The sequence below is a fragment of the Stenella coeruleoalba genome (assembly GCF_951394435.1).
Source record: "Stenella coeruleoalba genome assembly, chromosome: 4".
Lineage (NCBI taxonomy): Eukaryota > Metazoa > Chordata > Mammalia > Artiodactyla > Delphinidae > Stenella > Stenella coeruleoalba.
This window is the reverse complement of record NC_137149.1, coordinates 49,140,910-49,168,683: the sequence shown is the minus strand read 5'-3', so window position 1 is coordinate 49,168,683 and position 27,774 is coordinate 49,140,910. Positions and strand designations below refer to the sequence as shown.

The 27,774-nt window shown below is 38.0% G+C and overlaps 1 protein-coding gene across 27 annotated transcripts in view; it reads right to left on the bottom strand.

Moving 5' to 3' along the window:
- LOC307185656 (cytosolic beta-glucosidase-like) overlaps nucleotides 1–27,774 on the bottom strand; it is a 488,042-nt gene that overhangs the window by 403,823 nt on the left and 56,445 nt on the right. For 25 of the 27 annotated variants that reach the window (XM_079920052.1, XM_079920037.1, XM_079920033.1 and 22 more), the window contains exons 4-5: nucleotides 20,636–21,429; nucleotides 19,772–19,895 (exon numbers count right to left, since the gene is read on the bottom strand). In XM_079920052.1, coding sequence (XP_079776178.1) covers nucleotides 21,227–21,429 — 203 coding nt within the window. In that variant the 3' untranslated portion in view covers nucleotides 19,772–19,895; nucleotides 20,636–21,226. Of the gene's footprint in view, nucleotides 1–8,179; nucleotides 9,482–19,771; nucleotides 19,896–20,635; nucleotides 21,430–27,774 lie in introns of those variants that run through there. The other 2 variants (XM_079920032.1, XM_079920045.1) reach the window with 2 other exon arrangements.

The following is a 27,774-nucleotide window of genomic DNA, read 5'->3' as shown; positions in this document are numbered from 1 at the left end:
CCTATTCTTTTGTCTCTGTTTTTTATTTTGCCCTACCCAGGGACGTGGGGAGTTTCTTGCCTTTTGGGAGGTCTGAGGTCTTCTGCCAGCGTTCAGTAGGTGTTCTGTAGGAGTTGTTCCACATGTAGATGTATTTCTGATGTATTTGTGGGGAGGAAGGTGATCTCCGTGCCTTAGTCTTCCGCCCTCTTGAAGCTCCAAGTCTATTTTTAGTTTTTTTAAGGAACCTCTATACTGTTCTCCATAGCGACTGTACCAATTTACATTCCCACCAACAGTGCAAGAGGGTTCTCTTTTATGCACACCCTCTCCAGCATTTGTTGTTTGTAGATTTTCTGATGATGCCCATCCTAGCTGGTGTGAGGTGATACCTCATTGTAGTTTTGATTGCATTGCTCTAATAAGTAGTGACGTTGAGCAGCTTTTCATGTGCCTCTTGGCCATATGTATCTCTTTGGAGAAATGTCTATTTAGGTCTTCTGCCCATTTTTGGAATGGGTTGTTTGTTTTTTTTAATATTGAGCTGCATGAGTTGTTTATATATTTTGGAGATTAATCCTTTGTTGATTCATTTGCAAGTATTTTCTCATATTGTGAGGGTTGTCTTTTCATCTTGGTTATAGGTCTCTTTGCTGTGCAAAAGGTTTTAAGTTTCATTAGGTCCCATTTGTTTATTTTTGTTTCATTCCATTACTCTAGGAGGTGGGTCAAAAAAGATCTCTTTGTGATTTATGTCAAAGAGTGTTCTTCCTATGTTTTCTCTAAGAGTTTTATAGTGTCTGGTCTTACATTTAAATCTTTAATTCATTTGGAGTTTATTTTTGTGTATGGTGTTAGGGACTGTTCTAATTTCATTCCTTTACAAGTGGCTATCCAGTTTTCCCAGCACCACTTATTGAAGAGGCTGTCTTTTCTCCATTGTATATTCTTGCCTCCTATGTCATAGATTAGTTGAGCATAGGTGCGTGGATTTATCTCTGGGCTTTCTATCCTGTTCCATTGATCTATATTTCTGTTTTTGTGCCAGTACCATACTGTCTTGTTTACTGTAGCTTTGTACTATAATCTGAAAGCAGGGACTCTGATTCTTCCACCTCCATTTTTTCCCCTCAAGATTGCTTTGGCTATTTGGGCTCCTTTGTGCCTGTAAAAAAATGCCATTGGTAATTTAATAGGGGTTGCATTCAATCTGTAGATTACTTTGGGTAGTATAGTCACTTTCAGAGTATTGATTCTTCCAATCCAAGAACATGGTATATCTCTCCATCTGTTTTTGTCATCTTTGATTTCTTTCATCAGTGTCTTATAGCTTTCTGAGTACAGGTCTTTTACCTCCTTAGGTAGGTTTATTCCTGGGTATTTTATTCTTTTTGTTGCAGTGGTGAATGGGATTGTTTCCTTAATTTCTCTTTCTGATCTTTCATTGCTAGTGTATAGGAATGCAAGAGGTTTCTGTGCATTAATTTGGTATCCTGTAACTTTACCAAATTCATTGATTAACTCTGGTGGTTTTCTGGTGGCATCTTTAGGATTCCCTATGTATAGTATCATGTCATCTGCAAACAGTGACAGTTTTACTTCTTCCTTTCCAATTTGTATTAATTTTATTTCTTTTTCTTCTCTGATTACCGTGGCTAGGACTTCCAAAACTATGTTGAATAATAGTGGTAAGAGTGGACATCCTTGTCTTGTTCCTGATCTTAGAGAAAATGCTTTCAGTTTTTCACCATTGAGAATGATGTTTGCTGTGGGTTTGTCATATATGGCCTTTATTACGTTGAGATAGGTTACCTCTATGCCCACTTTCTGGAGAGTTGTTGTCATAAATCGGTGTTGAATTTTGTCAAAAGCTTTTTCTGCATCTATTGAGATTATCATATGGTTTGTATTCTTCAGTTTGTAAACATGGTGTAACACACTGATTGATTTGCATATATTGAAGAATCCTTGCATGCCTGGGATAAATCTCACTTGATCATAGTGTATGATGCTTTTAATGTGTTGTTGGATTCTGTTTGCTAGCATTTTGTTGAGGATTTTTGCATCTATATTCATCAGTGATATTGGCCTGTAGTTTTCTTTTTTTGTAATATCTCTGTCTGGTTTTGGTCTCAGGGTGATGGTGGCCTTGTAGAATGAGTTTGGGAGTGTTCCTTCCTCTGCAGTTTTTGGAAGAGAAGGATGGTTGTTAGCTCTTCTCTAAATGTTTGATAGAATTCACCTGTGAAGCCATCTGGTCCTGGAATTTTGTTTGTTGGAAGATTTTTCATCATAGTTTCAATTCCATGACTTGTGATTTGTCATTTCATATTTTCTATTTCTTCCTGGTTCAGTCTTGGAAGGTTATACCTTTCTAAGAATTTGTCCATTTCTTCCAGGTTGTCCATTTTATTGGCATAGAGTTGCTTGTAGTAGTCTCTTTGGATTCTTTGTATTTTTTGTGGTATCCGTTGTAATTTCCTTTTCATTTCTAAAATTATTGATTTGAGTCCTCTCCCTCTTTTTCTTGATGAGTCTGGCTACAGGTTTATCAATTTTGTTTATCTTCTCAAAGAACCAGCTTTTAGTTTTATTGATTTTGCTATTGTTTTCTGTGTTTCTATTTCATTTATTTCTGCTCTAATATCTATGATTTCCGTTCTTCTACTAATTTTGGGGTTTGTTTGTTCTTCTTTCTCTAGTTCCCTTAGGTGTAAGGTCAGATTGTTTATTTGGGATTTTTCTTGTTTCTTGAGGTAGGATTGTACTGCTATAAACTTCCTTTATAGAACTGCTTTTGCTGCATCCCATAGGTTTTGGATCATCCTGTTTTCATTGTCATTTGTCTCTAGGTATTTTCTGATTTCCTCTTTGATTTCTTCAGGGATCTCTTGGCTATTTAGTAACGTATTGTTAAGCCTCCATGTGTTTGTGCTGTTTACATTTTTGCCCTGTAATTGATTTCTAATCTCATAGCTTTGTGGTTGGAAAAGATGCTTGATACGATTTCAGTTTTCTTAAATTTACTGAGGCTTGACTTGTGACCCCAGATGTGATCTATCCTGGAGAATGTTTCATGCACACTTAAGAAGAAAGTGTAATCTGCTGTTTTCAGATGGAATGTCCTATAAATATCAATTAAATCTATCTGGTCTATGGTGTCATTTAAGGCTTGTATTTCCTTATTAATTTTCTGTCTGGATGATCTGTTCATTGGTGTAACTGAGGTGTTAAAGTCCCCCACTATTACTGTGTTACTGTTGATTTCCTTTTTTATAGCTGTTAGCATTTGCCTTATGTATTGAAGTGCAACTATGTTGGGTACATATATATTCATAATTGTTATATCTTCTTCTTGGTTATTATGTAGTGTCCTTCCTTGTCTCTTGTAACGTTTTTATTTTAAAGTCTATTTTATTTGATATGAGTATTGCTACTCCAGCTTTCTTTTTATTTCCATTTGCATGGAATATCTTTTTCCATCCCCTCATTTTCAGTCTGTATGTGTCCCTTGGTCTGAAGTTGGTCTCTTGTACACAGCACATATATAGGTCTTGTTTTGTATCCATTCAGTAAGCCTGTGTCTTTTGCTTGGAGCATTTAGTCCATTCACATATAAGGTAATTATTGATATGTATGTTCCTATTACCATTTTCTTAATTGTTTTGGGTTTGTTTTTGTAGCTCCTTTTCTTCTCTTGTGTTTTCCATTTAGATAAGTTCCTTTAGCATTTGTTGTAGAGCTGGTTTGGTGGTGGTGAATTCTCTTAGCTTTTGCTTGTCTGTAAAGCTTTTGATTTCTCCATTGAATCTGAATGAGATTCTTGTCGGGTAATCTTGGTTGTAGGTTCTTCTCTTTCATCACTTTAAATATATCATGCCATTCTCTTCTGGCTTGTAGAGTTTCTGCTGAGAACCTTATGGGAGTTCCCTTGTATGTTGTCATTTTTCCCTTGTTGCTTTTAATAATTTTTCTTTGTCTTTAATTTTTGTCAATTTGATTACTATCTGTCTCAGCGTGTTTCTCCTTGGGTTTATCCTGCCTGGGACCCTCTGCACTTCCTGGACTTGGGTGGCTGTTTCCTTTCCCATGTTAGGGAAGTTTTCAACTATAATCTCTTCAAATATTTTCTTGGGTCCTTACTCTTGTCTCCTTCTGGGACCCCTATAATGCGAATGTTGTTGCAGTCAATGTTGTCCCAGAGGTCTCTTAGGCTGTCTTCATTTATTTTCATTCTTTTTTCTTTATTCTGTTCTGCAGCAGTGAATTCCACCATTCTGTCTTCCAGGTCACTTATCCATTCTTCTGCCTCAGTTATTCTGCGATTGATTCCTTCTAGTGTATTTTTCATTTCAGTCATTGTATTGTTCATCTCTGTTTGCTTGTTCTTTAATTCTTCTTGGTGTTTGTTCTTTAATTCTTCTAGGTCTTCGTTAAACATTTCTTGCATCTTCTTGATCTTTGCCTCCATTCTTTTCTGAGGTCCTGGATCATCTTCACTATCATTATTCTGAATTCTTTTTCTGGAAGGTTGCCTGTCTCCACTTCATTTAATTGTTTTTCAGGGGTTTTATGCTGTTCCTTCATCATGTACATAGTCCTCTGCCTTTTCATTTTGTCTGTCTTTCTGTGAATATGGTCTTCGTTCCACCAGCTGCAGGATTGTAGTTCTTCTTGCTTCTGCTGTCTGTGCTCTGGTGGGTAAGGTTATCTAAGAGGTTTGTGCAAGTGTCCTGATGGGAGGGACTGGTGGTGGGTAGAGCTGGGTGTTGCTCTGGTGGGCAGAGCTCAGTAAAACTTTAATCCACTTGTCTGCTAATGGATGGGTCTGAGTTCCCTCCCTGTTGGTTGTCTGGCCTGAGGTGAGCCAGCACTGGAGGCTGCAGGGTCTTTTGTGGGGTAATGGCAGCTTCTGGGAGGGCTCATGCCAAGGAGTACTTCCCAGATCTCCTGCTGCCAGTGTCCTTGTCCCCACAGTGGGCCACAGCCACCCCCTGCCTCTACAGGAGACCCTCCAACACTAGCAGGTAGGTCTGGTTCAGTTTCCCATGGGGTCACTGCTCCTTCCCCTGTGTCCCGATGCACACACTACTTTGTGTGTGCCCTCCAAGAGTGGCATCTCTGTTTCCCCCAGTCCTGTCAAAGTCCTGCAATCAAATCCTGCTAGCCTTCAAGGTCTGATTCTCTGGGAATTCCTCCACCCATTGCCAGACCCCCAGGTTGGGAAGCCTTATGTGGGGCTCAGAACCTTCACTCCAGTGGGTGGACTTCTGTGGTATAATTGTCCTCCAGTTTGTGAGTCACCCACCCAGTGGTTATGGGATTTGATTTTATTGTGATTGCGCCCCTCCTACCATCTCATTGCAGCTTCTCCTTTGTCTTTAGATGTGGGGTATCTTTTCTAGTGAGTTCCAGTGTCTTCCTATAGATGATTGCTAAGCAGGTAGCTGTGATTCCAGTGCTCTCGCAGGAGGGAGTGAGCACATGACCTTCTACTCCACCCTCTTTAACCAATCTACTACTATGTTTTTTCCCCTCTGATAATTAGTTCCCTATTAGTCAGTGGGTATCCAATTTTTCCTTTTTTAGCAACAGAGTCTTCTTTTCAAATGAAAATTTTTATGGATTTCTGATATATACAACCAATGAAAACTGATGTGCCCCAGAGCCCTAATTTCTCACTTTCTCTCGATACAATCTAACAGAGTCCCCAGAGATATCTCCATGGAACCCAAGGCTCCACAGCACACAGTCTCAATACTACTGCTGTAATGAATGATGAATCCCTTTGCCAGGAAGCTATGTGCCAGTTTTCAAGTTTTCTGTCCACATCTATTGTCAGAACATTTGTATTCTCCCTTTCCCTCCTGGTTCTGGCTTACTAGCTTGCATTTCTTTCCATCAGGAACCTGAATATATAATCAAATGGCCCATCTTCGATAACTGACAAAAATTAATACCTCTCAACAAGTTAAACTGGCATTTAACTGTTCTCCCTACCATTATTCTGAATAAGAGAGATTTAACAGTGTTTGTATTATTCAAAAAATATTTTTAAAACTAGAAATACAAAAAGAAGATGATTTTTCAAAGAAGCAGATCTCTCTTAAATAAAAGGAAAGCAATAAATGACTTAGATTGAATGCAATTACCCAAATTTATAAGAGAATCCAGCATTAGGAATATCAAGAGTTAAAACACAACTTAGACTTATTTGGGGAATCACTTCACAACATATATACGAATATTGAATTATATTGTACACTTGAAACTAATATAATGTTATATGTCAATTATATCTCAACAGAAAAAAATTTAAGTTAAAGAATAAGAAACTTCATATAAACTTTCCTCAACGACTGGCCAATACAAATATTCAATATGACATTTCTGGCATGTATTGATACAAAAAACCAGTGAAGAGATTTTAACTTCAATTTTATGAACATTCTTAAGTTTTAACATTTTATGTTAACATAAATTCATTTGTTCTGCCAAGGAGCTCTGATTCCATAACTAGGAAAATGTCACATTTTCTTAAAGAAGCCTCCTCAGTAAAAATTGACCATTTTTTTGTCAATCGTCAATTGATTGCAATTGACGATTCTAATATACCAAAGTTCAAAATTATGGTTCTCAGAAGATTCAGCATAGGCCTATAATGTAAGTATGGTTTGTCAAACATGAAACATGTTTGCAATAGTCAAACAAATATAGGTTTGTTGTGCCTAGAGAAACAGTGATAACATTACCATTGAGTTATTGGTTTTAATATATGTCTATATAAGGAGGAAAAAAAATCACTTTGGGGTGAAATTACACACAGTAGTAGTAATAGGTAGCTTACCTTATCAACTGATCTATGGTTACCTAGTGTGTTTAGTCTCAGAGACAGCACAGGGTTAGAGTGCTAACTATTGCTTTCTGGCTAGTCACCCAGGCTCCTGTCTTCACCTAGCACACACCCAGACATTGCCAAGGAAGACCCCGTATTTTGACAGGAGCCTCACAAATCCTGGCTTCGTACCAGGACCAACAGTCACCTGATCTTGGAAAGCAAAATTAACTCTTCACCAGCTACCTGTCCTTGCTCCCCATTTAAAGGAAACCATCACCCTCCTTCTGCAGCCACCACTGTATTCACTAAGTACTGGGAATGTCAGCTGGGATGTGACGGATATTACGGAAGAGAAGACTGTTGGTTGGAAGGGGGATTTCAGGGCAAGGCAGAGAGTTAAAGGAAGGCAGCATGAAGCCAGACAGAGAAGGACGGATGAATACTATGTCTTACGGTGATCAATTAAACTTACAAAATCAATCTGCTTGCCTGAAAATCCATCTTACTGAGATCACAAAGAAACTATACATCGATACATTTTTAAAGACTATTTCTAACACAAGTCAGTTGTTAAGCCATCTTTTAAAGCAGAATGTGACACTATGTGGGGGACCAGAAAAATGGGAGAAACGTGGATAATTCAAAGAAGAACCACAAAAATGATTTAAGTGAACAGTGAAGTTTTCATCTAGAAGGTTATGTAGCCTAAAAAGCCTGGTGAAAATGTCTAAAACACGATTGGATAAAACTAAAGGTTGATGAAACACCAAGATAGATTGGGTACTAATGTTGGTTGAGATGTCCATCTCTAGAAATCCATAGGAAAAGAACGGACAAGGATCAGGGCTAGAAGATTTAGTTACTCATCTGCACAAAATCAGACTGGATGACCAGTATTATGACCTTGTGATCAAAAATACGCAAAGGGCCTTGTGTAGACTCAGACTATTGTTTGAGAATATTTAATGGTTAATTCTAGAATTTCCACCAGGCAATAAAGTCAACACATTGACTCTGACAATGGATATAAGGCTGTGTGAAGTGAACCCACACAGCAAATGCCCAGTTGATCCACAGGGCAGAGTTTGGGTTCCAGCAATACACAATAAACTCTTTATTAGTCAGATAGTCAGGAAATGGAGTGCTCCAGCTAATCAAATATTTTCTGTTAATTGTTACCACATGCAGAAGGATTACAAATTTTTAAAGAATGAGAATATTAAAATACACTTAACACTGAAACTAAACTGATTATAATTTAATCTTTCTCTAATGATTCAGAATGAATTTCAGGGTCATCAAGAGAAATATAAATTATCAGTGCTTGATGACTGTGCAGGAAGTCACAGTTTTTCTAAAATCCTGGATAATAGATGCTGGGTAACAAAGAATTCACTGCATTTTTTATCATTTGGGGGACTTATGTGCCAAGCATTTTTCTAGGATATGAAGTATATCATTAATCCCCACCAAAAATAACATTTCGCAGATGATGAACTGAGACTCATAAAGTTAGGATAACTTGTCCAAGGTTACAAAACAAGACAGGGTGTCAGAGCCAGATTTTGAGGGCAGAACTGTGTCTTTAAGGAATATGTTCTTTCACTATGTCAAACAAGCAAATTCTTGTTATATAAAAGTATTCATAAAATTTTCCGCCTGTCTGTATAAAACTTAGGCACAATCAGTGGGTCATACTCTTTGTTTTTGTTTTTTTTTCTTTTCTTTTCTTTTTTGCGGTACACGGGTCTCTCACTGTTGTGGCCTCTCCTGTTGCGGAGCACAGGCTCCGGACGCGCAGGCTCAGCAGCCATGGCTCACGGGCCCAGCCGCTCCACAGCATGTGGTATCCTCCCGGACCGGGGCACGAACCCGTGTCCCCTGCATCAGCAGGCAGACTCTCAACCACTGCGCCACCAGGGAAGCCCCATACTCTTTGTTTTTCCAGACACGCTGAAGAATTTTTCTCAGCCATTCTTGAGATTGCTATCATGTATTCACGAGGGCAGCAAACTCTGGGCATGAAATATTTTTGCAAGGTTTTTTTTTGTTTTTTTTTTTAATAAAAGGCCAACTGCTCATTCAAAGGATGAAGAATATAGCCTGAACATCTTCGGAAGAAAATATTTTAAGAGACTAAATTAGCACAGCCTCAGCCACATAACAAAATGATTTACCAATAAATGTATATACTTAATATACATTCATTTACTCATATTTTATTCAGTGATCTAATTTTTGTGTTAATACACTTATCTTTAACTATAAAATACATTGGGTTGGCCAAAAAGTTTGTTAGGTTTTTCCATAACATCTTACAAAAAAACACAAACGAGCTTTTTGGCCAACCCAATATTTGAATTGCCTCGTAAAAGAACATGGTCATTTAAAATTATTTAAGACTTTAGGCTGGAGTTACATCTATAAAAGAAATGAATTCAACTTGTTAGGGGAGAAAAAAAGTTATTTCATAAACAGGTGTGGTACATTCCTTCTCCCATCATCTACTTTTTAGTCCCAAGCTCAGTCACAATTTCACCTGAGACATTTATGGCTTCTTGTTCACCTGTATTCACAAGCACCAATTAACATTCTTCAAGGCTCCAATGCCTCTTCTTCCTCCACACATAATGGTTTCACTTATCTCAAAGCAGACAGTGATTCCTATAATGGAATATCACAAACAAGGAGGGAAAGTGGCTAAACTTTAGAAAGGCATGGAATCATCTCCGGCCATGATACTGTTTCATTAGCTAATCTCATTCACACCAAGAAGACGCTGCACTTCTGAGATGACCCTCATCAAAGAGACTGCCCTTCTTGCTTCATGTAGCATTTCCAGATAAGCCTTAAGAAGCCTTAAAAGGAACTATTTTCATCTCTAGCATCATGCTGATATTTTCATTGTATTGAAGAAAATGCTACCTAAACAGTAACTTGGGGTCAAAGGAGCCCTGATTAGAGTTATCTCTCTGCTCAAAAATTCAGAATAAAAAAACAGACTTCCCATATATGAAGTCTCTCCCCAGAATTATTGCGGGAAAGTAATTCTGAAATCTGATCCTCCCTTCTAATTCAGGATCTTGCCCAGAGACAAAAGTTTCATGCTCAAGTTAAATTTAAAGAAAGTTAAAATTACTGCACTGCCTAACTGAATTAAATTATGCATTTATGGCAAAGCTTGAAAATCATACTTAACTGTCTTAAAACTTGATAGATTAGGTGGTGCTTGCCATGATCCTGTTCTGAAAGGTGATTTCACTGCTCATGATTGCAACTGCCGTGGAGTTGTTCAATTGAGAATTTTCCTCTAATTCTTTGAACTGATTTGTTCATTCAATTTCCTCTCTGAGATTTTACACTCTCCACAGTAACTTTGTAAAACTTGAAGCTGAGGTGACCCTTCTGTTTCTGAACTCAAGGGATAACTTTCTCAGGGGAAGAAAAGTGAGGTTCATTTTCAATACAAATGAATAAAGGAGGAAACACCCAGATTGAAGGTCAAGAAAATGTTACCTGGAAACTGAATCAATATCAATAGAATCAGTTCATTGGAGAGCAAGGTCTAATTTTATGCCCAGATAAAAAAAGTGTTCACATTTCAAATTAAGTAGCTGGATGAGAAGAATGAAGGAAGTTCTTTTAAAAAGACTATTAATTATAATTCCTTAGACTTAATTTTTTTTTAAATAGCCTAAGAAATTACCAAGAGTTCTAATAAAATATGATCCTTGACATACCTGCCGAGAAAGAATATCTAGAGGGTCACATAATTCTTAAACTGGAAGGATCCCAAAAGAATAGCTAGTTTAAGCCTTTTATTCTTCAAATGAAGAAACTGAGGCACAGAGAGGTTAAGTGCATTTATAGAAAGGTTAAAAAACTTTAGCATAGATTTCAATTATTGTCACAACACACCCAAGTTTAATGTCAAAGGGGTACAATTAGCACTCATGCCTAATCTTGATGCATGTAAATTGTTCTCATAATAGTAAAAACAATCTACCATTTATTTAAATTCTTTTAAAAAGCAAAATGATGGTATAAATCTAATATTCATTGAAATTCTGGAGAGTAATTCAGTTTTCCTGCTAATGTAGATTCAATCTCCTAGTCACTCATTAAACATTTACTTAGCACTTACTGAATGCTGAGTATAGAACTAAAAACCCCAAAACTGTATCCTGGTTAGAATTTTGTCTGTAAAAAAATGGTGCATAAAATCTTACTACACACTGCTTTTGTCTGTGAATGCTTATACCTTTTAATAACTTCCATTTTCTCCTAAAAATGGTTTTTTCCCTTCCTTTCAAGGATTATAATGGGCATTGTCTTCAAAAACCAAAGTGTTTCCCAAGTTCCATCTATTCAGTTGGCTTATTCAACAAGTATTCAATTGTGACAGGGCTGCAGTTGTACGAGGGTCTCATGAATCAGTTTATGGCACCAATGTTTAATGTTTTATTCATAATATTGTTGATTTTCTTGTATACAGTGTCAGGCTCAATATTGAAAAAACAATATAGGGTGTAGTTAACCAGGAATTTACTCAATGACAAGCTTGGGAAAGCTGGCAGAAACAATATGTATGTCACTGTAGAGCAATTGTCCAGCATAAGTAATATCAAAGTTATAAATAGGTAAGATAAGACCACAGAGGGGAAGGCCATAGAACTGGTGAGATTAACACTGCTTAAGGTCTAATTAGCAACACTGCAAATCCAGACACTCATTTTCTTAGTGCACCCAAAGCTAATCTCCACTGATGAACTCACAAGACTTTGATTTATAAGACATAATGTCAATGTAATAATTTATAGTGGGGAATATCTTTTCCAAGATTTGGAAAACTCCAAAAGTTTCCTGAGTAGGAATGACTAACACCTGGCCATCCACTTCTCCCTCTTCTTTCCAAGAGCCCACAGCTGTCCAACAGAATCCATCTTAACACAGTTATCCAGGCAATCCCTGCCAATCACACTAAGAGAAATTCTACTAGCCTTGTTCCAAAGCAGGTTCTTAGATAACTGAGAGGCCAGGTGGTAATCAGGTTATTTTGGAGATCAGAAAATAAGAGCTTATGTAGACAGACAATTGAGGACAACTTCACCTGGGGAAAACCTGAGATGTTCACCTTCTCTCAATTCCAATAGCCCTCTCAACACCTGAATATTCCAGTATTGCTCTCTCCCCAAACAGGTGAAAAAAGTCATCAACTCTTCAAACTCCTGTTTCCATTTCCTTTGGATATATACCCAGAAGTGGATTTTGCTGTATCATATAGTAGTTCTATTTTTAATTTTTTCAGAAACCTCCATACTGTTTTCCATGGTGGCTGAATCAATTTACATTCCTACCAACAGTGTACAAGAGTTCTTTTATCCCCACATCCTTGCCAATCATTATCTCTAGTCTTCTTGATGATAGACAAGAGATATATGAACTCCTATGTTTACTGCAGCATTATTGACAATAACCAAGATATGGAAACAACCTAAGTGTCCATCAACAAATGATCAACAGATCTACAGATGAATGTATAATAATGAAGTTTTGATATATACATACATACACACACACACACACACACACACACACACACACACAAACACACAGTGGACTATTATTCTGCCATGAGAAGAAGGAAAAGTAATCCTGCCATTTGCAACAACATGGATGGAACTTGAGGGCATAACGCAAAGTGAAAAGTCAGACAGAAAAATACAAATATTGCATAAAATCACTTATATGTGGAATCTAAAAAAGCCAAACTTGTAAAAACAGAGAGTATAATGGTGGTTACCAGAGGCTGGGGGTGGAGGGAGACGTTGTTTAAGGGTGCAAACTATGAACTAATAGATAAATAGGTAAGTTCTGGAGAGCTAATGCACAGTATAGTGATTATAGTCAGCAATACTGTATTATAAACTGCAAAGTTGTAAGAGACTAGATCTTAATTGTTCCTACTGCCAAAAAAAAAAAGGAAATAATAACTCTGTAACGTATTAGAGGTTTTAGCTAACACTAAGATGGTGATATTATAATATATATCATAATATATAGATGTATCAAATCAACATGTTGTACACCTTAAACTTATACAATGTTATATCTCAATTATACTTCATTTTAAAAAGCATTATCAAATCCTTATTTTTGCCCCTTTTTCAAGATTCTATTGAGTCTACTCTTTATACTGGAAAAATAGATTTTCTTCAGATAAATTATACTTTGATTATTTTACAGGTCTCTTTTACAGTTATAAAAATACAACTGCACTTCTGTTTGCTGCTACATCAACACAAAAAGTACTGGACAGATTGTTCTAAAAATGGAGTATGAGTTTGGGATCATCTAAATAAATTTTTTAAAGGCTGTATAGTAGTATTAAAATTCACTGGGTCTGATGTGGTGGAGAACCTTAAGTAATTATCCCCTCAAAACAGTTGAATTAAAAAGAAGCCCAAGGGAATGTCCATCTGTGGGGGCAGAGCATATGTATTAGAATGCTATGGAAATATAAGATAAAGAATGGTTTCTAATCAGGAAGCACAAGGGCAGATGTGTGATTGAGCTGCTTGTCAAATGGGCAACTCCATGAAACCTGTTCCCAGGAAGCAGATGCACCAGGTTCTGTGTTTCTAAGAGGGTGTGCCTGATAAATGGTGTATGTTCCTGATCACATCAGTATGGGCCTCACCTGGATAAGTCTGGCGAAGTAGTTCAACAACAGCAGTGTGTGTGTGTGTGTGTGTGTGTGTGTGTGTGTGTGTGTGTGTGTTTGATTCTGAGCTTTGCCAAGCACCACACCAGTCACTTGGTCATAGAACACGTTCTCTCAAACCCCTAATCTGATCCCACTGTCATAGCCCTTCAGAAACGTGCAGGAAAATAAAAACCATAGAATATGAGAATTGTAAATGTTGACAGGATCTGGATAATGGGCACCGAACACTTCCCTTTGCAGTGGAGAACACTAAGGTCCAGATTATGTATTTTTGGCCAGAGTGATGATGTCCTTAAAGGTGTAAAGTAACTATATCAAATATGAGAATAATATCTAACATTTTAAGGTGCTCAGGACATACATACACATAAATTACTTTATTTTCACAACTGACTTTGGGTTAGGCAGGATGGCAATTAGCATCTGTCCCATTTAACAGGTGAGGAGGTTGACATTCAGAGTCCCAATGAGAACTTCCCCAAGTGCACACCACCAGAACCCAGGACTTAGTCTTCACTCTTCAGACCCTTCAGACTTTCTACTCTGCCACCCTTCATACGGGAGAATGGAAGACAAAGGTAAGTATGCTACTGAACTTTGGGGAGAAGTAGGGGAGAAGCAACAGGGGAAGGTCATCTGGCATATCTCTGCTTAAGGTTTACTCTGTAATCTTTGGCTGCCTGAGTTTATGTGTGGTCCGAGTATGTAGGTTGGTGGGATACAGATATATTGGAAATTGTTTTCTTTATGACTTTTCAAATGCTACAAGTCCGTACACTAGCACACACAAACAATTCTTGTGCACGGCCTTCGAATCTCATTCTTCCTTCTCTATTCCGATCTTGACTCCTCTTCGCTAGCTCCATCCAGTCCAGCCAGGAGCAACAGTATTAAGTGCATCCAACATTCCACCCCACACATTCCCAAAGCTGTGAATTCTCTGTGAGCTATGAGATGAACTGCTCCATAGGGCTAGGTTGACAAAGGTTTACTTTGAGAAGCAATAAAACAATAGACATGGAGTGATACTCTATATTCAAGTAACTGAGTCTCTATTCTGAGCTTGCAATGGATTTTTAATACGTTCATTTTTCCAAAAGGTCAATGAGTCAAACTTTGAGATCTTCCCCAATTCTTAGGACTTTTTTAATGCACATTTAGAAAAACACAGGTGCTTAACACATTTTGTCCAGTTAAATGGGCCTCTGTGGTCTGAAACTGGCATAGGCAGGTGGCTGCCAGGTCTGCACCACTTTTGGAAATGGATGTATTTCTCCTTTCCTGGTTCTCCATGGGAAGTGAGGGAGGGAGAATGCTGACAGACAACAGCAGGGTGATTCTGCGCTCAGCATCCTGTCTTGGTGGTATACCCAAGCTGCAAGATTTATAACCTTCTTGTTACAATGCATCAGCTTCAACACTTTCAGTGAAGTCTTCAATAAATTTGATGACATCTTGCTGAGGGGTTTTGTCATTAAAAGCCTAAAGCTGGTCATTAACAAATCTTCTCTGCAATCATCTACTACTGTGCTAACTCAGGCATGGATCTCACTGGAAAGTTGGGCTGGCTCAGAAACTTTCCAGAAGGCTGCATTTTTTTTCCTGTGTGGGGTATATTTCTTTAGGGAAAGAAAATACAGTTCCCAATCATTTCATCATTTATTTCTCATTATCCATTGACTAACTCTTCTCTGATAGACACAACCAAATTCAACAAACACGTGTAGAAAGCTACTACATGACAGAAACGGTACTCTGGGCTGAAGATATAACTATAAAAAAGACACAGCTCCAACTCTCAGAGGGCTCAGAGATGCCCCCCAAAATTAACCATCATTATGGAATCTTTCTTAATGTACCAGACTCTGTATGTAGGCTTGATATGCATTATCTTGTTCATTTTTCACCATGTTTTAGAAGATAGATGTTCTTATTATCCCCATTTTAAAAATTAGATGGCTGAAGTATTGTTTGCTTAAGACTTTTCCCCAAATTACTGAACTTGTAAGTGGAAGAACTAAATTTCAAACCCATGTCTTGCCTGACTTCAAGCTAGTCGATCTACCCCAAACAGGACTGGGCCAGGAAGAAGGCAAAGACCATGACATTCCAGTTGAGGAAAGATTGGGAACCAAGCCAAGAACAGGCATATATTCGGTAGGTGTGAGGAGCAGGTTGAACCCAACTGGAATCCCCTTTTAGGAGAGTTTAGGTCCTGGGTCAAGTATCGCCCATTGAGAATAACTTCCCCTGATTTCTCACACTTTCTCACCTGCTCATCAACATTCAGATTATTGAGGTATCCCTTTGTGTGTGATTACATATGAACTTAAACTTGCCTGCTGGCTCCAGAGCAGCAAGGACTGGTGTAAATTTTATGTATATAATAAAGATTCATATCATGTGAGAAAAGCCTAACTCTTTGAAGATCACTGCTCCCTGAGCTTTTCCAAAACTTCCTGTGGCAGAACAATTCCAGGTACCCAGTTGATTGACAGTTGTTTCTGCTACAATGGTTTGATTTTTCACCTAATCTGGCAACCTCTCCAAAGGAATAACAAATGGAGGGAGGTCCTGGCTGCTTTGTCCTCCACAGGGTTCAATCATAAATAGCCAGAGGGCCAATGTTACAACACTCATTCAGAGGTTTCCCAAAAAGAATGATGGAGAAAATTGCAGACATGGGGGAATGTTCTGCCATAACTTAGAGACTTGAGGGAGGATGGAATTTTTTTTTAATGTCTTGGTATTCTATTTTTTAAATAATAAGGAAAATAACTTGGGGTGATAAATATGTTCTTAAAAATGCACATTTTGTAATAATAATAATTATACCATCTGTTGAGGGCCTACCATGTGCCAGACAATTGCTTGGGGTTTTTAACACAATAGCTTATTAAACAAAATCTTTTCAACAACTCTGCCAGGGAAAGTGTTATCCCATTTTTATTGCTGAACAAACTGAGAGTTTGGGAGTTTGAACCTTTTGCCCGTCCTTGAATAACTGGAACTGGAATGCAAGCCTAGTTCTATGTTATTTACAGTGTTTTTGTCTCCACTGTGTTGCTTTTCTCTCATCTATATCTGCATTAATTAAAACACAATCTATTTAAAGGCATTTAAATAATGCAATGATTAAAAAGGTGTTAGCTGATTTTTTTTTCTTGAAATGACATTTTTCCTCTTTTTTTTTTTTTCTTTCCCAAAAGGAAACAGAAACATTAGCTTTCTTTTTACTGCTCAATTAATTGTTGTGGGATTTTACCTGAAGAGATTAGTAACACTGCCATTGATCCAACTATGGTGTCATTATGTGCCTGTCTTGATGGGTGATGTTGGAGGGAGGGCTTTTTTCATGGGAATCACAAAGCCATAGTCCATCTATGGACTCCCTGGGTTCTGGAGGGCTCCCACCTGCAGCGCTTCCCACAAATGTCTTCCTCGGTCTGTTATTATTTTTAATTGCACACAAGGTGCTTCTTACTAGTAAGGTTCTCACTAACCAAGATCATCAGCGCTACCTTGGAAGAGTCTCAGGAAATCGATCAGTAACTTCAGCTCTGTGCCTCTGACAACAGGCAGGATACAGGGTGTCTGAGTTTTGTCCAAGGTCGTAGGACCTGTCGGCTGTTGCAGAAGCAGCATGAAGCACTTTCAAAGAATCTGTGCAAGCCCAGGGCACCAAAGGTGAGGAAAAGTTTGGAGAAGTGTGGTGGGACAAGCAAGCACTCTGAGTCAGAAAGCCCAACACCAACAGTAGTAGTAATAATAATATACACATTCTGCCTTGTTCTAGTAAATACTACGTAGTAACTTTGTGATCTTGAGCAAATGACTTAGCTTCTTTGAAACTCAGTTTGCTCATCTGTAAATTAGGAGCAATGACCTCATCTCACTGTTTTGAAAATAAAATGAGATGATGGCATCAATTAAGACTTTCTTTGTTCCAAGTGATAGAAATCCAGTCAGAAGCAGATGAAGCAGAAAGAGCACTTAGTTGTAAGTAAAAGTAATGTTTCTCAAGAACACGCATGCAGCTGGCTCTGAAGAAAAAGTGGAATTAGAGGTGCAAGTGCCCTCCTGAATCTCTCCCCGTTTCTTGTCTCCATTTCCCTTAGGGCACCTGCAGCTCACCTTCTCACTACCCCTAAACTTTACATGGCAAGGCATAGCCACCAATGGCCTGCCAAGGTCAATCCAAGCTATGAGACAGACAAACTGATTGGTCCAAGTTTTAAATCCTAGGGCAGAACTGGGATTGGCCCAGCTCATGTCATGTGCCTATATCTAGACCAATCAATTATCTATTGACAAACAGCAGTATTTTATTCTACTTACATGGCCCTTGGTATGGTGAGTCTAAGGATGGGGGGAGGTGGGTATTTCATAGAAAAAAACAGATTCGTTACTAGAAAAGAGAGTTTCACTGCAGATGAAAAAATTGTTGTCCACTACAACAACATATGAAAAATAGCTATCACTATACCCAGTCCAGAATATACACTTAATATAGGGTTTTTGGTCAATGTGTACATTTCTGCACATTTTGAAAGGCTACATATTTTTTAAAAATCAAAATAAATACAATATTTTGTGTTAATTACAATGAATATAAATTATCTAATGTTAAGAATCAGAAGAGATTGTAGATGCTGTGAAAAATTAATGGTTTAAGTACGTGATACTTTTTACATCAATTCAAAAGTACAATAGAAATTCAACAAGTTCAAAAACAGGATTTTGTTCCTAACCCTATTATTCTCTCCTGTTGCTCACAAACCAAATCTTCTCACATTTTCTACTCTTGCCTTCAGTAACTTTTCTATCTTTAAGTTATCTTAGTTTGAGGGTCTTAAAGATCTAAGGGACTGTATAAAGTACTTGAAACAATTTCAGAGAGCAATGAAATGTCCTTATGTTAGCACTAAACAGAGCTGGGAATGAAGAAAGCCAATTTCAATTTTTTCTCTCTTTTCCCTAACATGCACAGAACAATCTTGGACAAGTCGTTTGTGTTCCCTATGGCATGCATAAATCTGATGATGGTAACTAGCCTACTTGTCTGGTGGGGTGAAGCTGGGAACATCAGTGTATTAACTATGAATAGGGTCATTTATAGGGAGAAGTGGGGAGAATCTCAGAAACCTAGAGATTTCCTTTTCTTATCAGATGGGGAATTCCCACACAGAGGATGAATCCGTTTTGTCTGTAACACAAAAGAATGATTTTGCTTGGATCAATCTGTAGGAGTCCAATTGCCCTCTGTCAATAAACTCCAGGCCCAGGTGAGGAACTGAGTCAATATATTTTAGGTTTGGGAAAGAAACCACTTTATGTCACTTTCCAGAATTCCTTCTGGCTGATTCCAGTATGTTACTGATTTATTTTGGAAAGAATCATTCCAGGACCTCTCAAACAGAATGATGAGAAATAACTGTGCCTATCATGGTTAAAAAAAGGAAATTGAAAATCTAATTTTGCATTGAATTTTGTTGCTATGATATTATTCCTTTATAGGGAGGAGAAATTAAATTTACGAAGCAACAGTGTTCCAAGTGGTAGCTAAAAGGGAGAAATTAACTGGGGTAGAAATGTGTGCTACCAGTTAAAGATTATTCCTTCACATTTGTTTTCAAATATGAAAGGAATCCCATCAGGGAAAAGGAGATACCAGAATAATAATATTGTCTTGAAACAAAATTCACAGATTCTATATGACAATAAAAACTGTTTCTGCTGCTTGGTAACAGTTTAAATGAAACATGCATTGATAGAAGATGCATACCACTTTAAAGTTTATTGAACAAATACTTAATTTTGGTCCTTTAAGAATTCTGTCAATTCATTTCTTGGTAGTTAGGATATTAAAGTATGCAAATAAACATGCTCTAGTTGGTCACAGCTGATCTTTTTGTAATAACTAAGGTTCTCTCCCAACAGCCACCACTCCTTCTATTCATGTCACCTTCACCCAGGAGTCACAAAATGCTGAAGACAGTCGCTTTTTACTTGCTTAAATTTCAGCAGGTTGAAGCTAGACCAAAATCCTCACCTTCCTCCTTCCTAAATACTTTTTTTTTTCTCCCCTCTCTCTTAATTACATGGCTTTACACTGATTTACATGAATTTCAGCTTTCAAAATCATTGGTCTTTCCTGAATGCAAATAGGCACATGGGAAAATTATATTAAGCTTGCACAATTGATCTTTCATCATTTCAAATGGTACCTTTGAACAGTTCCTGAAACGTCTGTCTGAAATACTCCTAGCGTTGAGCATCATCAAAAGATGTCGGGTCACCCTGGGGAAACCCATTCTCTGTGATGTAAATTACAGGGTTATTATACATATCCTGGAACAAGAAAGCAGAAGTTTTATTCCAAACAGATGTTTAAAAAAAAAAAAAGCTCATTATATCAGGTGCATTCCCCTCTACCTTCTCTAAACTACAACCCCAAAACTAGTTTTCATCAAATTGCACTGACCCTATTAACTTAATGTTCTGCGTGCTGACCTTTTATAACTAACAATGGAAAAGAAAAACTGTGCAAATATCCATGAATGACTTTTGTTATAATGAGAAGACAGAAGTATCTTTCTTCCATCAGCATCTGCTGATTGTCATTTCTCCTTAACCCCTTGGTCCCTCCCAGCAGCTACAGCCTCTATCCCCCCACACAGCAGGGATCCTGAAAACTGATACCTTAAAATTTTTAATTTCAGCTACCTGGATGCCATCCAGTGTAACAGAGACCCAAAAAGGATCCAGCTATTTCAACCCTTATTATCCCTTTTAGTAATACCAGTTGTGACCCCAGCCTGAAAAATATGTCCAAGCTACTGTAGCCACAACTGAATTTAATTTAATTTAGGATTTAATTTAATCCTAAATTTAATAATAGCTTTGAAGCCCTTTATCAGCTAGTTAACCTCCATCGACTTAAATCCTAATCATCTCTTCCCAGGCCAACAAATGTATATGCTATTGCCTAAATCATTCTTTGTTCGGGTTCTTATACACACAGAAATATGCCCGTCTGCCCATCTTCCCATGTTTGAATACACATGGACACAAACAAAAGGTGCATTTACCTTAATGTATTTCAGTAGTTTACGTATTCCCCACGGCACCACATAGACCCAATCCAAACTTGTACAAGATGGGTCTGGAAAAACTTCAACTTCTGCATCCTGGAGTAAACCCAGTTCTCCTTTCTTATTCTCCTGGTACCTGACTCAGCAAGTCGTACAATTCTGCACAGCAAAGAAATCAGCAGTGCCTTTGATCACTTTATTCTCTTCTGTAAATTCTGGAAGCCTGGACGATGGATAAACTTGCTTTTTACTCGTGAGGGCAACCTGCGACTTGACAACTTCAGGATAATCGCCGTCAATAAATATGGGCTTAGCAAAGAAATCCAATTGGAAAGCCATGGCTCTTTTAGCTGCTTCCTGGTCAGACACTGAGTTGGGATCTGCTGGTTCCACCCAGCCAGCAAAAATTGAGAGAGACACCATACCTTTCTGCTCTTATCAGAATAAGGATTCATAGCTGTGCCAGGATCTGGCATGAGCTTTAATCAAATTATGAGCTGCCTGATAAAACTTTAGTTCCAACGTAAGGCACACCAAGAGGAAATGCACCAAACTCATATGCCAGCAGGGCAAAAATATTAGGCTCATTTATAGTGATCCACTGCTTGACTCAATCCCCAAATGTACTGAAGCAAAACTGGCATATTTGTCGAAGGGTTCAACGATTGCCTCTGACAACCAACCTCCTTGGTCTTCCAAGGCCTGAGGCAAATCAAAGTGATAGAGGGTCACTATGGGCATGTCCCCATTTGTTAACAAATCATCAATGATCTTGTTGTAATAGTCAATTCCTAGGAGAAAAATAAAAGCATAAGAAAAGTTATTTTTAGTACATTGACAGTAAATAAGGATTGGGAGAGGATCAGGAATGATAATATCCTAAATAACTTTAAACCAAAATAAGGTTCATTACTTTCTACCTATAATCAATTAAAGGCTGGGAGGAAACATGAAGAAGTCCAAGGAAGACTGGCTGATCAGAGAGGGAAATGTGATGGGGCAACACGATTGTGGAAGATGTATGTTTTGAAAGGGATTCACTTGGGCAAGTCGGTAGCACTTAACTTTGTGTTATTGGCATGCTTATTAATATTATTTTATTTGTAGGGGGAAGGATAAATTAGGAGTTTAGGATTAACATATACACACTACTATATATAAAACAGATAACCAACAAAGACCTACTGTGAAGCACAGAGAACTATACTCAATATTTTATCCTAACCTATAAGGGAAATTAATCTAAAAAAATAGATATATATGTATAACTGAATCACTTTGCTGTGTACCTAACAAAACACTGTAAATCTACTTCAATTAAAAATTATAAATTTATATGTTCATATTAAAAAAAAAGAAATTATTTTATTTGCTTGTTTGTATGTAGATCAACTCCACTTGAATACAAGCCCCCTGATAATAAGGGCCTTATCTATCTAATTTATCTCTGGATCCCCCAAATCCTGGGACAATCCCAGAAATTTAGTAGAGATTCAATAAATAGTTGTTGAATGAATGAACAGATTTCAAAAGTATTCAATATAAGTAAAGAAATTGGACCCAATGGCTGCCTTAGTGCTTCTCCAGACCCATCAGTCTCACAAGTCTAGGAAGAGAGACCCACTGATCATGCACAAGGGCTCAGCATCGGTCCCAGAGTGTGGGTTACAAGGGCAGTGAGCCAGGGACGTGGCACATTAAGGAATGCTCAGTTGGGGAGTTTGCTCTAAATTTCTGACATAGTCCTTGGGAATACACAGCTACCCTTGGCTCTCAGCTGATTCTCCCAGCACTGCCTGTGTGAGAGAGAGAGTTTTTGGATGTGGCAGAGTTCAGAAGAATGTTATTAAGTTGGACATGTTCTGCCTTAAAAACCAATGCCAAGAAGATGTTGGGTCTAACCTAACAATGACTGTCAACTTGGAAGAGACTTTCTGAGGAAAGGCTGATATTAGTTCTTCATGTGATTGTATGTCTAAGAGTATGGAGGGAAACTAAGCAAAGAAAAGAGAAGCTGTCCTGTTTTGAGAGGTTGTGAATATAACTAAATTCATATGTAGAACTGTATTGCATTCAAAGTTTGCATAGAAGCAGGGTCCCTTTATCTCTCTTTTTTTTAACTTATTATCTACCAATTTTAAATATAATAATTTAGATTTTTGCATGTGTTTCACTCATTCAATCATTAATTTATTCATTCCTCAAATACATATTTATAGAGAAACTACTATATGCTGGACTTACAAACGTAAGATAAACATTGTCCTTGTCCAAAGAAAACTTAAATTTTAGTTGGGACTACAGACAAATTCATAAGCAATTATCATACAATGTTATTATTAAAAATAAAGTACAGAATGCTATTTAAACATATGATAAGGAGTCCTTATCCCAAACTGAGGGCATCTGGAAATACATTCTGAAAGCAATGCAGCATAATGGTTTAAAAAGTGAACTACAGTGACAGGCTACCTAAGTTCTATCCCAAGGCCTTCACCCACTAGTTTGGTGACCTCGGGCAAGTTACTTTATCTCTCTGAATTATCTTTCCTTGTCTGTGAAATGTGGACAATAACAGAAATGTATTTCAATAATTGTTGTGAGAATTTAATGAGTTGATAAACCGAATATGCTTAGAACAGTTCTTGGCATAGTTAGCTATCATCCTAATAATTATTATTGTCATGAGTGACATCTAAGCTGATTTTCAAAAGATGAAAATAAATGACCCACATAAGGCAAGGAGGAGTGATCCAGGAAGAGAAGAAAGGGAAACAAATGTGCAAAAGTCCAAAGGAGGAATGGAAATAAACAAAGCCCACCCAAATGTGAGCAGCTTACTTATTCCAAGCTTGTTGTAGCAAGGAGTCAGCCATTATCACCTGCATTTGGCAGATAATTAAAGGCTATCAGGGAAGCAGGAAAGCTTTATTATTAAAAAAAAAAAAATGGGGGGAGGATTCAGGTACTTTTGATTGAAGGTTGTTGGCACCGGGAGGCTGGAGGTAGGCTAACTAGAACAAGGGCATCCCAGGCAATTGGTTTGGGAAGCATATTTGGCTTTTTCCGGTTGGTTCTAAGTTCAAAGTAGGGGACAGAGGAGCAAAAAATAGAGAAGCTGGCAGTTGTTGACCACATTCTGACTATTCTAGGCCAACTGCTGCAGTGGGTGTCGTTTGGCTTCCTGAGCTTCTCTTGTGGATCAGAGTTCTATTGTCATGTATGGCCTGGCTTTTGTTTGTTTGTGTATTCATTCTCTTCTGGGAACTGCAAGTTCACCATAAGGAGGGTGTATAGCTCAGCAGAAGAGCAATAAGAATAGTGAGAGGTAAGCAGGGTAAGTAGAAGCCAAATTATGCAAGGTCATGTGTTGTCTGCCTATCTGTCTGTAAAAGCGGGTAATTTTTAACAACAGCTCACTTATTTTGCAAGCATGAACATAATGTGAATCGTGCATAACAACTCCATACTTGGAAGCCCCTTTTGTATGCCATTACTCTCTGGGTGGACATAATAAGCTACCACCCCCACCCCAGCCCCACAAGATGTCCATGCAGTAATCCATAGAATATGTGAATATGTTACTTTACTTTTTATGTTACTGCAAAGGGACTTTGCAGATGTAATTCAGGTTAAGGATCTTAAGATGGGAAGATTTCTCTAGATTGTTCAAGTGGGCCCAATCTAGCTGCATGAGTCCTTAGAAGTGAAAGAGGATGGCAGAAGAGTGGATCGAAGAGATGCAGCAACAGAAGAAGAGGCACAAGAGATGGCAGCATGAGAGGGACTCAACCTACTATTACTGTCTTTGAAGATGGAAGAAGGGAGCTACCGGCCAAGAATGCAGGTAGCCTCTAGAAGCTGAAAATGATCCTCAGCTCACAGTCATCAAAGAAATGGAGACTTCAGTCCTACAACCACAAGAAACTGAATTCTACCAACAAACTAAATGAGCCAAGAAGCAGACTCTCCCTTAGATCTTTGAAAAAGAATTGCAGCGCTGTTAAGCACTGTGGTTTCATCCAGGAGAGACCTGTGTCAGACTTCTGACATACATAACTCTAAGGTGATAAGTTTGTATTGTTTTAAGCAAGTAAGCTTGTAATAATTTGTCGCAGCAGCCAAGGAAAACTAGTATACCCACCAAAGTTTATAAAGCTTTTCTTTCCTCTCTCACTAAAAAAGCACTCTGCCATCCCATCTCTGGGCCTCTGCAAGCCCACATTTCCTCACTTGTAAAATGGAATATCCAAAGATTTGTATGATGGGATCATCTTGGTACTGGACTGTGTTAAGGTTTTTATAGCCAACGTCTTCCATTGGCTTTGAATATAAAAATAATATCAGCTTTAATGTTTTGCATTCATACTATATGTACATAACATCACACATTTTGTTTAATCCCCGCACTAAGCACAAGAGGTGGGCATTTTTAGTTTCAATAAACATATGAAAAAACTGAGATTCAGAGAGTGAGTACCGGACATAAAGCGACAATGTTGTCAGATGGCACAGCCAACATTTGAAGCCAGTCTGTCTCACTACAAAGACTGAGCTCTTCCCACTACAACATTCCCCTTCTCACACAAATGTTTCAGATCCAGAAACATGGTGATACTGTTTCCCTAGCCTTAATAATCACCACTTTGGAGCTGATTCATAATATCAGGGTTTTTTATTTTTAATTTCTGGAATAATCAATGATTTATAAGCATCATTAGATACGGCACTATCATTAATGATGGCAATCAATGTAATTCAAACAACATGATGATCTGCAATTGAAGTTAAAAGTTTTTAAGTAAAACTTTGTTTTACTCGTCAACATGGCAGAGCAACAAAGCATTGCATACTTAATATTTATCATCCCGGAACCGAGCACTTTACTTCTGGTTTGTACAGTTTATTCATTGTTGTAATGAAACTTTCCCATGAGGCAGTGGAGTGAGGCTTTTAAGAGCAGAGCTCTGGAGTCAGACAATTCAGTCAAGGGATTGTGGCCAAATCATGTGGCCTCCCTACACCCACGTTTCCTCATCTGTAACAGAGGAATATTAATAGTGCCACCTCAGGAGTGGTTAAGCTTTGAATGAGAACAATAGAGACTGCTTTAGCTTTATCAGACTCACACAATTCAGGGTAACTAATCCTATGCATAAACATGTATTTTTAAATGATCATCTGTTACTAATCTAGGGAGCATGAAACCCTGAGAGGTCATTTGGACCCTGTTCTGCATCTGGATATTTAGGGCCGGGTTATTTTCAGTATTAAAATCTCCACAGCCTTCTTTCGTAGTTACTATCATCGTCTCTGTTTTAATTAAACCCACTTCTTATTTGATCTTTGAAAATATGAAGCATATTTAAGTTAAAGGTCTTTTGGAAATAGGGAAAAGAAGCCCACTCACATTAACTCAAATGTAAAGGTGACATTAGAGGTAGAAGGCTGGTTAGTATGTGATGCAGTGGGCATTATTTGAAATGAGTGATGTCAGATACCCAATGACAGGAAAAAAATCACACTGGAACTTAAAGGAATTAAAGCTGGGAGCTGAGAAAATCTTGCCTCTCAGGAAAGACTGATGTCTCCCATCCCAACTTCCTGCTCAAAGAACCAGCTTCCTTTGTGCATCCAATTTGCTATGGTCTCAAAATGGCCATCCCATCTGCCAATGACACCTCATAACCTTAGTGCCTACCCCCACCAACTCAGCCTCTCAGCTCCTCAATTCCAAACATCCCTGAGAGAGGAAGGCAGTTGAGCAGGATTATCTTTTTTAATGAAGTTAAACAAATTATATGTCACAGGAAAATAAGTCTTTCCCTCATCCAGTCAGCTGCGGCCAAGAGCAGAGCAGGATTATGTAGAACAAAGAAATGGGGAAATTTGCTTAGAAGGGGATGTGGCTGAAACTTGCAAAGATGATGTCTCAGTCCATAAAATAACTACACTGGAACTCTCCTAGTCAAACTGTAAATGTCTTAACATAGAATTAATTTTGACCAAGTGCCCACCATGTGTCAAACACATAACTCTCTAGGTTCACTCCTTGCTAGACCCACACCACCCATTTCTTTCACTGACCTATCTTCTCTTGACAAACTGACTGTGTTAGTTTCCTATTGCTGCGGTAATAAATTACCACAAATGTAATGGCCTAAACCAACGCCGAGTTATTATCTTACAGTTCTGGGCATCAGATGTCCAAAATGGTTCTCACTGAGCTAAAATCAAGATGCCAGCAGGGCTGTATTCCTCCTGAAGGCTCTCAAGAAGAATCCATTTCCTTGCCTTTTCCAGCTTCTAGAGGCTCGTGGCCCCTTCTTCCATCATCAAAGCCAGCACTGAAACACCTTGTCTCCTGTCTGACCTCTGCTTCAGTGTTTATATCTTCTCTCTCTGGCTCTGATCCTCTTTCCTCCCTTTTTTAAGCATCTGTGTGATTACAGTGGTACCATCCAGATAATCCAGGATAATCTTCCCATCTAAAGATCCTTAACTTAATCACATCTGTAAAGTCCCTTTTACCATGTAAGATAATATATTCACAGTTTCTAAGAATTAAGACATGGACACTTTGAGGGGCCATTATTCAGCCTACCTCACTGCCCGACTTAGAGTAGGAGATTAATAAATGTTTGTTTAGTTATTTACTTAACTACCATTCCTGCTAACTGTGCTCATATTTTAAATCTTAAAGTGCAAAAGAAATTCTGCATAACCATTCCTTTTCCTTTTTATTTCCAATACTTGGGTCTTTTGCTAATCACCTGAAACTTACATTTGCAGCAGATATGAAAATGCACTTGAACAGTTGAGAAATATAGAAAAATGTGATTTCAGTTGCCAGCTCAATCTCTTCTTGTTAAACCTCAAAACCTTGACATTTGAAAGAGAAAGACTGTGTAACAGTGACATTTTGTAAAATATTCTTCCAGCTTGGGAACACAGGATTTTACTTACAAGTTTCTAAATGTCCTCTCATCAAGCTTTAAAATAGGGAGTCAAATACAAAAACAGGAGTTTCTTGGAAAAGATAGTGACAAGGGTTCTCTAATTCTTTACATGCTCTTTGAGAAAATGTTTAAACAGAGAAAACAAATGATGGCCTTTCTGATCTAAAACAGTTCCAA